The 15116-nt window shown below is 37.9% G+C and overlaps 1 protein-coding gene across 1 annotated transcript in view; it reads left to right on the top strand.

Annotated features, from left to right (window-relative positions):
* LOC149543194 (Tetratricopeptide repeat (TPR)-like superfamily protein) overlaps positions 1-15116 on the top strand; it is a 121972-nt gene that overhangs the window by 67353 nt on the left and 39503 nt on the right. Inside the window, exons 2-3 of the mRNA XM_089798067.1 lie at positions 8869-9005; positions 9117-9363. Of these exons, the coding sequence (XP_089654193.1) occupies positions 8869-9005; positions 9117-9363 (384 nt within the window). The remainder of the gene's footprint in view (positions 1-8868; positions 9006-9116; positions 9364-15116) is intronic.

Raw genomic sequence — 15116 nt, 5'->3', positions numbered from 1 at the left:
TTCACTAAGTCTAGGTCGTCATCATTCGATCCTCTATCAAGTCTCAATACTCTTTCTTCGTCTGGTTCCATTCTCCTCTTTGCTTCGTCGTCACTTTCGCCATCACTTTCTAAATCTGACGATGCTGCCTCCTCACTGACCATTTGTGTATGCAGATCAATTGTGAATCTTTTGCCTCCGTGCTCCATTGATAGGGTATTTTGTTTCCAATCATGTTTTACTTTTGCTTACACCAACCAATCCCGTCCTAAAATAGCATCATATCCTTTTCTTTTTAATGGAATGACCACAAAATCCAATAAAAATGGTTGCGTACCAATTGTTACCGGTTGTGCTTTCAAGATTCCCAACGGTTTGATTCCGTGCTGGTCTGCTGTGAGCAACTGAAATGCAGGTGGCCACAATGTCGGCTTTCCCAACTTCTTCCAAGTATCCTCCGGCAACACATTCACGCCGGACCCTCCGTCAACAATTGTGTCTGTCAAAACATTTCTCAAAATTCCCATCTCGACGACCGCCGGATGCTGTCCGGATGTGAGTGCCAGCAGTATTGGGTCTGTTGTCATCACTTCCCTACTATCCCTTCCTGTGTCCTCCGGTGCTTTCGAAAACGGTGTATGATTCAGAATGGCCGTCCGTAACTGGGGCATTGTGAGAAGGAGGTCACTTATCTTGACCGGTATCTCCGTTTGTAAGATCTGTCGTACAATGTTTTGTTCTGCGAAGTTCCTTGCCAAGGTGCCGGTGATGTCCTTCAACTGAGATGTCCCTGTCGATGATGCCTTTGCAATGTCCTCTTGCGCTTCCCCCACTTTTCTCTTTTCCTCCACTTGCCTCCGTGTAATTGCCAGAACCTCCTCTACATCCGTGCCAACAGTGATCAAGTTTACTCCAGCCTTTGGACACTTGGAATCTTCGTGATCACCGGGTCCGCACCATCTGCATAATAATTTTGGTGTGTTTGTCGCTGTACAATCCCGCGCAAAATGACCCCACAAATTACACGCTCGGCATTGAACAATCGACCGTCTGTTTGCATCATACTGAGTTCGACTTCGGCTCCCATTATTATTGTTATTATTTGCATTGTTATTTTGCCCTCTGCTATTATTCCTGTATCCTCCAGATGTAGCACTGGCAGTATTCGTGTTTCTGCTACTACCCGACGGGGAAGCCTCCTGTGTGAGAAACACCTGCGGAGATCCTCTTGTCTTCATGTTAAAGGGGTACTCCTTTGTCGAATGGCCCATGATCTGACAAATGTCACAAAATTGATTTTTTGGACATGATCCTTTAGTATGCCCGTTTGTCTTGCACTCCGTGCACCACAGCTCACTGCCTTTTGGCTCCTTCTGCATGTTTTTAAACTCCTCCATCATGTGAACCATATCCTTCTGTAGGGCACGAACCTTCTTGCTGCTGCCTTCATCGTCGCTGCTATCATCTCCGACAGGCTCGTCGTCATCAGAATCAGAGGAGCTAGTTTTCTTCTTCTTTGTCTTTTGTTCACTTTCAAGGTCCAGTGCTCTGTTATACGCATCGACGTATGATGACAGTGGCACAATTTTCATTTTCCTCCACAACTTCGAGCGTAGGTCGTCCACAAACCATCTTTTCTGCAATCCGTCCGCCGGCTTGCTTTCCATTTTGTTTATTAGGTCTTTTAATCTCCTGGCGTAGACGCGGACAGTTTCGTGCTTCCCCTGTTTCGTATTGAAAATCTCTGCTACGATTTCATTATCGTCCCGCAAGAGTTTAAATTCCGCCAAGAACTCCTTTTTAATCTTATCCCAGGTATCCAGCTTTTGCGGATCCGTATCTGAAAACTAATCAATCGCGACACCTCGTAGGGTTGCCGGAAATTACCTGACCCATTCATCGGCATCTGTGATTCCATTTGCCTGCCAAATCGTCTCACATGTCTTACAATGTCGGATGGGGTCGGCTGTACCATCGCCTTCAAATTTTGGCAGCTTCTCTTTGGATCCCACCATCGCAACACTAGAGATCTGCACTGTCACACCGGAGGTCTGCACTCCTACACTGGCAATCGGCACTCCCACATTGGCGGTCAGCACTCCCACACCAGCAGTCTGAACTCCCACATCGGCGGTCGACACTTCCACACCGACGGTCGGCACTCCCACACTGGCAGTCGAAATTCCCACACCAGCGGTCTGCACTCCTGCACCGGAGGTGTCGACAGCTGTGAACCTTGGTGAAGAAGGATCCTCTGAAATTGTTTCCCACGGAAGTCTATCCTGGACGAAGAGATCACTCCACCCTCGTGCTCCATTGGCACTGCGAGCTGTGCAAGTTGATGCTCTTCCGTCAAAGTTTTCCTCCCTTGGCGAACACAAGTTCAAGAACTCCTCTCGTGCTTCTTCCACCAATTCCACCCGCTGCTGAGTCTCCAACAATTCTTTTGCGCTCCGGTGTCTGTCGGCAATCTTTTGAAATCTCTGTCGGCATTCGGCTTGCTGTGCCAGAATTCAATTCTCTTGCGCAGTACGGATTCCATCTTTTCCCTTTGCCTTATTTCGATCCTTGTTAAGCTGATTTGGCATTAATCTTCATTCCTCCCACCTTCCAGATTCATAAGGCAACGGCGCCAAATGTTTGTCATACAGGTAGAGAAATCAACGCATACAAACAATGAACACGAACAACAGAATTATATTCGCAATAGTAGATGAATGATGATTTACAATGATCCCAGATGGGATATAAATACTACCGCCGAACCTTTCCGAAGGAGTTCGTCGGCCACAAATATTCTATCCGCTACAAACTATTTATTGACGACGTCAGCTACAGAATACAGAAACACCATCGGGCATCACCCCGTCGGCTACAGAATATAGAAACACCGTCGGACATCATTCCGTTGGCTACAGAAACACCGCCGGAACCATCCAGTCGGCTACAAAATACAGAAACACTGCCGGACATCATTCCGTCGGCTACAGAAACACTGCTGGAACCATCCAGTCGGCTGGGAACCATCCAGTCAGCTGACAGAGTGAAGTGAAACATGACCAAGTTCTTGGGAAAGAACTTGCAACTTTTTCAAAATGAAGAAAAACCAAAATGCAAACACACAAAACACAAAAGCAAACTTCAAAAGAATAACATACCTTTGGCAAATGACTCAAACATGTCGCTAAGCAAAACACTTCAATATGCAATTTTGAATTTGGAGCTTGGGAAAAAACCAAACACATGAAAATGAACCATTTCATCATTTTTAAAGGAAAAATACACTTTCCATAGCAACAAAATCAACAAGTGTAAATCATCAAGCTAAAACATGCATAAAATCAGCAAGAGAAGAACAAATTATTTAGCAAGAAGGTAAATGTCCACTTATATGATTATGTGCCAAAAATGGAGGAGAGAAAAGCTCCAATATTGAAAATTTCTCCAACAAACTTAGATCTTTTCAAACTTTACAAGAGAAATCTGTAGTGGGCAGCAAATGAGGCCTTTTCAATGCACAATACCAAAAATGTGCCCTAAAATCCCTCAAACATCCAACATTTTTAGCAAAAGATTAAAGAAAAACCTGTTTTTGATAAAAAATGATTCCAAAAGGGCATTACACGAGTCTCTTCCAAATGGCTCTTCAAAATCAAACATGCCACAAATGGCAGTATAGAGAAACATAAAGCATGTTGTTTTGCTAGAGGTTTCTCACAAAAGGAAGGTATTGATTGTGAAGAAACATTTGCACTTGTTACCCGATACAAATTTGTTAGAGCAGTGCTAGCTATTGTAGTAGCCAAAGGATGGAAGATTCATCAAATGGATGTAAAAACTACCTTCTTGAATGAAACCATTGAGGAAGAAGTCTATTTAGAGAAACCTAAAAGTTTTGTGATACATAATACATAATCACATGTATGCAAATTGAAGAAAGCCCTATATGGACTTAAATAGAATCCCCAAGCCTGGTATGAAAGGATTGATAGCTATCTAATGGGACTAGGGTTTTCCAATAATGATGCAAATCCACATCTCTATTTTAAAGTAATCAAAGGTGATATGCTAATACTAATCTTATATGTTAATGACTTGCTAATTACAGGGAAGGATCACCTTATTGTTCAATGTAAGAAAGACCTGACCTCAGAATTCACTATGAAGAATTTTGGGTTTGAAGTCTGGCAAAATTCATAAGGTATCATTCTAAATCAAGGAAAGTATATTATTGATATTTTAAAGAGATTTGGGATGTTGAATTGTAGACCGATGTCTACACCTATGGAAACCAGCTCGTCTATATTGAAAGTAGCAACAATGTCAAGATTTGCAAATCCTACTTTTTGTAGACAGATAATTTGATCATTGATGTACTTGGTTAACACTAGATTGGATATTTTTTATGAAGTGAATGCTCTAAGCTAGTTTATGTGTGAACCAAAAGAAATACACCCTGTTGTTGCAAAGCATATAATGGGATACCTTCAAGGCGATATTTGATATGGTCTTATATACAGAAATGTTGCCCTAGATCTACATGGATACTCTGATTTAGATTGGGCTGGAAGTGTAACCGATTAGAATAGCACATCAAGATGTTGCTTCAGTTTGGGATCGGCTATGATCTCTTGGATAAGTAGGAGACATTCTTTAGTGGCTCAAAGCTCAACAAAAGCAAAATATATTGCAACATCCATCGGAGAAAGAGAAGCAGTATGGCTTTGAAAATTGGTTGTAGGATTATTTTATGAGCCCTTGTAACATACTATTATCCTCTGTGGCAATCAAAGTTGTATTAAGCTTTCAGTGAATCCAGTGGTCCATGATAGATCAAAACATATAGAGATTGCTTCCACTATGTGAGAGACATGGTAGAAAGGAATGTGATCCAATTAGAGTATGTATATAAGTACAAGCAATCAAACAATAGACATTCTCACCAAGCCTCTCTCCAGAGTGAAAGTTCAACATTTCAAGAAGAAACTTGGTATGGTTGAAATGTAAGTTATTATTGAGATTGAGTCTCAAAATGTTATTTGTATGAATATATTCTTATGTATTTTAAAGACATTTAATGTGAAAACTCTTTTTTCATGCGTGTGACTCCATGACTTTATGGCCCCCCTGGGTACATTATTGAAAGGTGACAATCTTTTATTTAATGAACACTTGTATTGAACTTTGTAAGGTGACAACTTTACAATGATTAGCTCACTGTCATGATGAATATCGTGTGACTTGATATTAATGGACATGTCATGATAGTAGCTCTTAGACATTTTGATAGATATCATGAGACTTGATATCAGTTGAAGATCATTATGTTCCTTATGAGGTAATCATGGTGGATAAGTGTTTTTGTGGATATGTCATGATTTGTTATGGTATGTGCACTAACTTGATATTCTTGAGCATCCTTTGATATCATGAGTAAGGTGATATCTCCACTCACAATAGATGAGCCTATTGTGATATATACTTGGTTATCTTCCCTAGCTAAGAGGGAGTAGTGAATAAATAGTAGCTTCAGTCAGATATAGGAATGCTGATTGATTTCATCATATGCATGTGTGCATGTATATCATCCACTGTATGAACTGACATACATACATATTATTTGTATTCAGTCAAATCACTATTTCATATGTTTTTGGAAAACAATCATCACTCTTGTATCTAATTGAAACTCTATTTATTCTAAATACATGATCTTATTGAAGATAGATTGTTATCGATATCAGATCGTAGTGGATCCAAGTATATTGTAAATCTGCACTTGACTTCTGATTATTGTCATTTTCATGTTCCTCTTGCCCAGATTGAGTAATGATCAAATGCTTGACTATATCAGATTTAAGTCTGATTATTCTTCATTGCAGATTGGCAACATGTCATATATATTGGTTAAATGCTAACTATTACTAATCCCGATTAGGATCGGGCTTTTGTTTGGAAATCAGATAGTTGAATTTGAAGAGACATGTCATTTGTGGAGACACGTCTCCACTTATTGACATGTCTTTCCATCACATACATATACTCAAACTGATTGGCCAAGAAGAGCATCAAAATCAATTAATGCTCTGCCCTTTGGTGTTCGGTGACTACATATATTTGATTGAGTTACTAATTAATATTCAGTATTTATTAATATTGAATTGCCACTTGCATCCACATTTACCAAAGATCAAATTCTGATTACATCCTTCAAAGTAGAATTCTGAGATTAGTTATAATTTAATTCTGAAAATAAAAGACATTCATAGTTCTAATCTGAGATAAATTTAAGTAACATTTACACTCTCAAAAGCTGAAAAGGGTGCTCCTATCCCAGTTGATAATAAATGGAGCAAATTTGTTTATAGTTGGGGATGCTCACCTTGTATTAGAATTTTTTGGACTATGATTATTGCAGATTTTCATGTTAACTATTTTTGGGTCCTTGTCCATATTAGTGATTGAGATCATATTTCTGGGCTGCATTTCCTTTTCAATTTCTTATTTGTAATAGGGTTGGGTCCATGGTTTTACACCCACTTTATCCATGGTTTTACACCCACTTTAATTTAACTGGTTCCTTACAGTGCATACCTTTGACATTATTGACCAAAACCCAATTCCAGGCAGCAGTTTTACAGAGTTAAAAGAAAATAACAAAATTAAGAAAAGAGACTATCAAAAAATGAGCGGTTACATCTTTTTCTATGTCTCAACAGTTAGACTTTCTTCCTTATTTCTATATAAATGTGTCACAGCTATTCTTCAAGGACATGCATAAAGGATAAATGATAGGAACTTTCGACAGACCTGGTTTGATATTTGCTCACTATGAGTCTTTTTTTTGCTTCTGTTGATTACATATTTGGATCCATTTGGATGTGTTGTACTGTAAGGAGACCCAACTCATGGATCACAAGGTTTGGGCTATTTGATATTTTGTTCTTCCCTCCATTACCATAAATAAAAATAAATGGTAAAAAAATATAAGCAATGAAAGAGATTTATAAATGATGCGATCTCCTTGCTTATTGGAAGCTCTGTTCCGAGTAGATTCAAAGATGCAGAGATGGTTATTATGGGTCAATCAAAGGTACAAAGCTATTGCCTTATTTGGTATTCTTTGAATGTTCAATGCAGATATGTTAACGTTTAATGTGGCTATCGAATTTACTACATTTTCATTTAAGATTTCTGGTATAAACGTGCTGAGAAATGGCCCAATGGATTCAGATGAAAAGTTACTAGAGGTAGAAGATATTCATAAATTGTTTTGTAAAGTAGACACTGATTTATATAGAAACTGCCAATATTTCACTGTATGGGTCATAATGCCCCAGTTTATTGGGGCCTTTAGAATGTTTGCTGCCTGATTCAAGCACATAAGCAATATTTATTTGCATCCAGTGGTTTATAGGAAATGCTTGAACACAACTTAAATTTTGAACTTCTTGAACAAACTCATGAAAGGGAAACATCATCATAATATTTGTAGTAGACATGCCCACAATTGACCCATAAGATGCTATGAGTACTAAAGGCTAATCACTAAAATTATTTCTCATTAAAATGTTTGTTAAAAAGAGCCTAACTTGAGCACTACTTGATTAAGGAAGCCAAAGAAATATCATGTACAGATTTAATGACTGCACATGTTGAACAGTCAATATTACAGCACTACAATTTTTGTCATGGAGCAGTTCAGTGATCTGTAATGCATTAAGTTAGGAGTAAATGGTACAGACATCAAATCTTCAAGATACTGAATAATCAGCCAACACACTACTGATAGTGACAACACATGGTGGGGTGAAAGTTGGGAGTGAAAATTTATAGTGTATGTCAGTATAAATTTATAGTGAAAATTTATAGTGTATGTCAGTATCATGTGAATATTTAGGATCATGCTGGTACCTACATTGAATTGTCAACAGTTTTTCCTGGACATATATGCCCAGCAGTGAACTGTACAGCTTATAAACTTGTCCAGTTGGAAGTATCTACAACAATTGTTCCGGCTCTGCAGTTAATATGGCATTTCAACTTCAAGCCAATGCTGATTCACCATGTTCAAGCATAAAACATTATCTTTTTGGAGTTCTTTTGACAGTCTCGGGTAGAGTTCAACTTGACTACAAGGCTGTTATCAAAGACAGGAGCAGCACTGAGGTTTGAGAACATGTAGGAGCTTCAGAGAGGAAGCTGCAAGAATCCATTTTTTCTTTTGGACAGAAAATTCTACCAACCCTATAAATCTTTTTGGTTATTTCAAACAGAAATAAGACATTTTTCCCCTTTGAGTCTTTTGTAAAACGTGTTGTCTCGGGTTAACATGGTGTGGAACATGGAATATTGTCTTGTTTACCTTTAATCTCAATTCTAATTCCCAATTCCTGTTTATTGGTTCTGATTAAGTGGAGATGATTCCATTTTCTTTGCGTTGCACTTAAAGAATAGTTCCTAATATAAGAGCCAGAGAAGCACAGGTTTACCTTTCAGTAAAGTTGTGTTTTGGTAAGTTCTCAGAAATATCTTGAGTAATTTCATGTTGTGTATTATAAGTTTATTATTACCATTCAAACTAAAGCTTCTTGATGGTTTAATAATACCTGGCAAAGACATATAAATTTGATGGAATGTTTTTACTACGATCATGTATCACTAATTTTTTAGGATACTTGGAATTTTTTGTTTCACGTTCCTTCCCGATTCCCTGCCCCCTCTGGCTCCCCTTCACCCCCACAAGATGCACATGCATTCATTACTACATCAAGAGATTTTGATGATCTTTTTTAATATTGACATCATTTTTAACTTCCTTTAAATGGTGTAAACTTTTGAATGTTATTGCTAATGTATCTGTAACATTTTGTGTTGGAATTGCTACAGATGTGATCAAAGAAGATAATTCCATTCAAGTGAAAACCTCTCCAATAGGAGGGGGATTCAAAGGCATTGCTTGTAGTCTTTGTGCTGTCTGGGCAGTAGCAGCTGCCTCCCCTTCATTTGCTGATCCATCAAATCCAGTAGCATTTCTTTCTCTAAAATAAATTATTTTTTGAAACTCTTACAATCACTTCACTACTAGTTATTGACTTAGATTTAATTTGTTTTTCTCTTTTCTTTTCTTTTTGCAGAGGTTGCCACCACTGTCAAAGGATCCAAATAGATGTGATTTGGCATTTGTAGGAAATACTATTGGTCAGGCAAATGGTGTCTATGACAAACCCATTGACCTTCGCTTTTGTGACTTCACAAATGAAAAAACTAATTTAAAGGGCAAATCACTAGCAGCTGCACTTATGTCAGATGCCAAGTTTGATGGTGCTGATATGTCTGAGGTCATAATGTCAAAAGCTTATGCTGTAGGAGCTAGCTTCAAAGGTAATTCTCTTGACATGTTATAGATTATACCTCCAAAATTTTCACATGAATGGAGCATATACAAGGATTTAAAATGCATTCATGGTTTAATAGCCTTGGGTAAAGCAAAACATTCCGTCAGGACTCTAATTGGATATTTTTATAGTGAGAAATGCATCTTACATACAACTTTAAAGAGCAAAGAGTTTCATCAATTGAGTAGTAAAATGCAAGGAAAATCTTTCCCCAAAAGAGTTAACAGGGATAGATATCATATCAGCCTATGACTCAAGGGAGATTGACATATTATCTCTGTAGAAACTCCTGAATTTTAAAATTCAATTGGAAATATGAAGAAAATCAATTCCAAAATCAGATCATATACATCATTAGATGTAATATGATATTAGACTATACTTTGTTCACAGGCAGTTTTGCTTATGTTAAAAAAGTAATAATGCCATAGCAGTTAGTTTGAAAGGCAGCTTACTCAATATAAGTTACAAACGCTAATGCAATGTAAATTCCTTGTAAATTGTAAATACAAGTACACACATATTGAAGCACGTGCCATCCATTTGTCGTAAACTTTATGGATTCATTCTTCTGATATTAGTATCAGAGAAAGGAAGCCCTAAGAAGGGTACACTGATTCAGAGTGAGGAAGCCTGAGGAGAGTGTACTCTATACAAATTTAGCAGAGAAGAAGATTAAAATGAGAGAGGAGAAATCATTGTTAAACCTGTTGTGGAATTCAATCACCAAAGGGAAAGAATAAATTTCTGTCAAATCCGATGTGCATTCAAATCACTGTCCAAAAGTATCAAATCACTGTAGTTGCGAAAGGTGAAGTCCAAAGGGACTGAAAATTGTTGACAACTTGATTGCAAGTTGCTTTCAAAGTGCCTGTTTGAAGGTCAGCTTTGTCAAAAGATAGTTAAGTGAAGCTCTCTGTTGAACGAAACAAATAATTATTGTGCAGTCAAATTGCAGAAATCTAAAATCAGTGCACAACAGGCTGTTCTGACAGCATATGGCGTGCTGTATACAAACAGTACATAACAGTATGAACTGTGCTGCATTTCTGCAATTTTAATGTCCTTAAATCTGAAAGTATTAATCCAATAGTCTGCTGTTGTTAGGAAAACACTTTGTGGAACACTCTGCTTTGTAATTAGTCTGGATTTTTTGTTATCAAGGTTTAGAAGTATTCCTGTAAAGTTTAATCCTAGGTTGCATGGACATAGCCAATATTAAAAATCTTCTTGTGCCCAAAGTCCAAATATTGACTAGCCAAAATGGGTTGTGTGCTGAACTCTGCTACGGTTTTCTGAGTAGGTCTTGTTGCAAAAATCTTGCAAAGTTGTCTTTGTCATAGTGCATTTACTGCAGGAGTCCGTAGAGTATTTAATGGCTCCGGCCAGCTTTGGTCCAGTAATTGATATTGGTGCCGGAGTTGCTGTGATAGAAGCTCATGACACCACTGCCAAACAAATGTCGCCACAAGTTTATGCTGAAGGTTTTCCATAAGGTATACCTTCACTTGATGTTGTTCTTCTTGTTCACGATTTTGACAATGCCTGTGATTGGCTTGAAAAATATACTTTGATAGGCTATTCTATGGGTCAAATTCCTCATGAAAACTGTTGAAGATTGTAGCTGCGATAGAGATCTTTATTTCTAGGCATTAATACCATTATGGTCACCTTCAATTGAAAAGGATGTTTATGATAAATTGTAATATTAAAACTTTTATGGCCCCACAATTTTATAGGGCCTTCTCCATGCCATCATATAGGGGTGGGGGCGATCTACAGAATCATTTGCCCTAGGTGGGGAAGCATGCAAGGCGGCAATTCATAATGTTAGGGCCCATAAAATTCTAGGGCGGCGTTTTGAACTAAGAGCGGCCGGCCCCTACTTTATATAGGCACCAACTAGGACAGATCGACTAGAATACCTTTCTATAAATGCCCCTTTGTATCACGCCCATAGAATTTTAGGGCACCCCTGCAGGCCGGTAAGGTGGGCGAGTGGTCGCTTCATTTAGTTCAAGTATAGGGGGGCCCTTCTAGACATAGTAGGAGCGGAAGCAACGCTGGTGCCAGAACCTTTATAAAATAGGGCTACCTCATTGAATAACTGTTTATATAGGGCCCGACAGCTTCCATTGAAGTAGCAAGTTAATAGGCCAGCCTGCCAACACACTACGATAAATTGTAATATTAAAATATTAAGACATGTGTCATACAACATGCGTTGAGGCATGGAAATACAAAGAGTTGTATTTGAAAATAAAGATTCATGTTTTGGGAAAATGAAGAGATCTTCGGTAGTAATTTGAAGAGTCTCTCTATGTGTTATATATAGCGCATCAAGCGAAGTACATTGTACACTTGAATTTTTATTATCAACAAAGGAGATCTTTTGTTGGTGTGCTTAGGTTTTTCCTTTCATTTTAGAGGGGTTTTCCCAGGATATATTTTGGTGTATTTTGTATCTATGATGTTTTCCTTACTTATGGTTTTCTTCTTTTCTGGGCTTAAATCCTAACATGGTATCAGTGCCAAGATTTGTTAACAGCAATAAAGAGTTCTCTTTTCGTGTGTCTGTTCAGAAGGTAATCTGTATGTGTTGTTTTATATAGCCGCGATAATGAATTTGTACCTATTGTGTTATTCTGCATTCATCTCTTTTTAGAATTTCTCCTATGTGTGTCCATGTTGGCTCCTTGATTCTTCTTCGGGCCCAATTTGATTTTTTGACTATCTATTATAATTGCTGTTAACTTAAGTGCATGTCTTCCCAGAGCTGGAATAGTGACAAGTAAGCATCAGTTTTTGGTTCCTCTCTGTTGTCATATATTGTGTCTTCTATCAATTTATGAGTCCAAGTTTTTCTCCTTTCTGTCTCCCACAAGTCGAACCAGGCCCTGATCTGTGAGCATTTACGAGCTTTCCAAGAATTGGACCGTGAAAAGCATTCTCTCCCAGGAAGAATAGTAGGTGTTGATAGATAAAGGTATCCAAGCTTCGTTAACCTAATCGTATGCAGACATTGGTTGTCAGATTTAGTCATGTCAGCAATTTGTTTTTGTAGATGCTCGTTTTTGTTATTCAAACAGTCACTTCTCATATTAACGTCACCAGTCCTCATTATGAAGGCATCCATTCATACATTCAGTTTTCATGTAGACTCTTCATTTTATTATCCTCGGATATGTTTGGGAGTGGTCAATATGTTTGACCAAGTTTGTATTTGCTGACTCTTGCTATTTGCGGGAATTATTATATTATATTATATGATAATGCCTCCTTGATGGTTGGTGATGCTACAGTTGCTAGAATTATTCAAAGAAAAAAATAGTTTCATTATTATTCTCATGGATTATCGGGGTGGTTGTGTCGACACATGAATATCTTGGTGCTGCATTTTTTTTATCAAAGTAACAAGGTTGAGCATTATTGTCTCTCATGATGCCTATTTGTGTTGTAAAAGATTGTATTGTTGATTCAACAACTAGGTCAAGCATCATCATCTCTCATAAGAAAATATAGAGTAATTAAAGATAAAGAGCAGTCAAAGAATGAATTGGTTGTTCAGTTTTATAAGCTTTCTGAGTTTCTCAATCATTTGTATACAGAGCAGTTAATATCTGCAGTTTTATTTATCGAGTTCCTTACTCTCGTCTGGAAGATTAGTTTGAAGTTGTGATTTTAAGCCTTTTGTTGCTCATTCATAGTGGGTAGTCTATTGCAATCTGAGACTATAATAGTTGTTATTTGACATTGGACAGATTAGTCCCATGAAGAAAAGAAAGGTCTTCAAACAAATTGCAGAGGATAGTATAGAGCCTGCAACTAAAGAGGCGGTTGGCACTTGTTGTTTCTTTGTCAACAGATGGAAAAGATAAGAAAAAGAGGGGCTTTGTAGTTGATGCTTGCTCTCGTTATGGAAGGAGCCCAGTGAATGAAAATAAAATGTGGAAGAAACCTTGCAAAAGAAGGATAAAGTTGCCTTGATTGTCAAGTCTTCCAAAGATAAGTCTTTCATTTTCTTAAATATTGATCGTGAATTTTATGCTTATAGCATTGATATTTTTTAAATCTCTCTTGATCCTAGGATGCATCAAGGATTAATGAACATGAGAATGTTGCTTAAAATCATGGGGAGTTGATTTTTGCGTTCAAAGGAAGCTTGTGACTTAGAGGGAGATGTTCAGTCTCAGAGGGAGGTTACATCAAGTATCTTATTGTGTCAATCAAAGCCATCCTTGCTGAGAGGGGGTCTTTGTTAAGAGGGAATTTCAATCATTGTATGCATGATATTATTGAATTTCCTTATTTGAGATAAATTATTGATATTGTAGGATTGTGAGACTCTTGATGGAAATGAGTCTCAGTTGTAATTTTTCCTTCTTGTTAATTATGGATTCATATTTGTGTGACATAAATTAAAGTTGTAAGGTCAACCTAATAACTCTTTCACTTATGAGAGATTCATAGTGAGCATCATGTAGAGAGAGTCCATGATGTCATCATGTTGAGAGATTCTGTAATGGGAGTTGGAAGTCACGTTGAGGGAGTCCATGACTATATCATGTTGAGAGAGTCTGTGATAAAATATTGGTTGTAAACCTAACTAACTCGTCATGTTGATAGATTCCATGACAACATCACGTTGAGCGAGTCCGTGATGAAAGCTGATTGTGATTGTTGTAGGTTTGTCATGTTGAGAGATTCCATGGTAACATCATGTTAAGAGAGTCTATGTTGAAAGATGATTGTGATTTTTGTAGGTTTTCATGTTGAGAGATTCCATGACAACATCATGTTGAGTGAGTCCATGATGAAAGTTGAAGGTGATTTTTGCAGGTCTTTCATGTTGAGTGATTTGATGAATTTTATAGGATCTATGCGATTAGATTTTATCATTGACATTTTGGTTGCAGCCTAGTGTGACTGTTCAGCTAAGGATCTCTCTCGCTAAGAGGGAGTGTTGGAGATTTTAGCTGCGATATAGATCTTTATCTCTGGGCGTTAATACCATTTTGGTCACCTTAATGCAGTGCAAGGTAGGAGAATCTCCAAAGGAGATATCCTAGCCCTCAACAAGTAACCATACAACAAAAGATAAACAACAATGCAAGATTTGAAACCAAGTCACAATAATTCATTCATAGATATAACTAATTACATGCAATGTGTTGGGCTATAAGGCCTTCTTGGTTATGGCCAAATACAAAGCAAGTGATAGTTTTGCAAGATCCCTCAAGATCCAATCCAAACCCTAGCTAGTCCAGATCCACACTCTGTTTGAAACCTCCAAGGAAGATCTCAACTTGTGCTCGCAAGCCCACCAAGCAATCTCCTTGTCTTCCAAGCCACAACTACTAGCTCTTCACAAACTTTATCCAAGATCCAAGTGTAAACTACTTCACATTCGGCACTCTGTCCACACACTCTGAAAATCTTCTTTCACTCAACTACTCCATCTTCCATGCTCTTCTCCAAACTGGATGATTAATCACAATCCTGCTATAAACTGCCTCACATTCGACGCTCTGTCCACAGACTCAGGAAAAACTCTCTCTTCAACTACTCTCCACGCTCACTCCTCCGAATGAATGAATAATGACAAGACAAAGCCCTCTACTTATACCAAACCAAGCCACAAGTCGGCCTAGCAAGTTACATTAAATAAACCCACAAGTTATATTTAATCATGCCACCTATTCAATGCCTTTTCCCTCTTTTCTCCATTTTCATTTATTT

The sequence above is a fragment of the Cupressus sempervirens genome, chromosome 8 (assembly GCF_028749045.1).
Source record: "Cupressus sempervirens isolate cs-2001-9-10 chromosome 8, ASM2874904v1, whole genome shotgun sequence".
Taxonomy (NCBI): domain Eukaryota; kingdom Viridiplantae; phylum Streptophyta; class Pinopsida; order Cupressales; family Cupressaceae; genus Cupressus; species Cupressus sempervirens.
The sequence above is the reverse complement of the archived record's forward strand: the minus strand, read 5'-3'. Positions and strand labels throughout refer to the sequence as shown.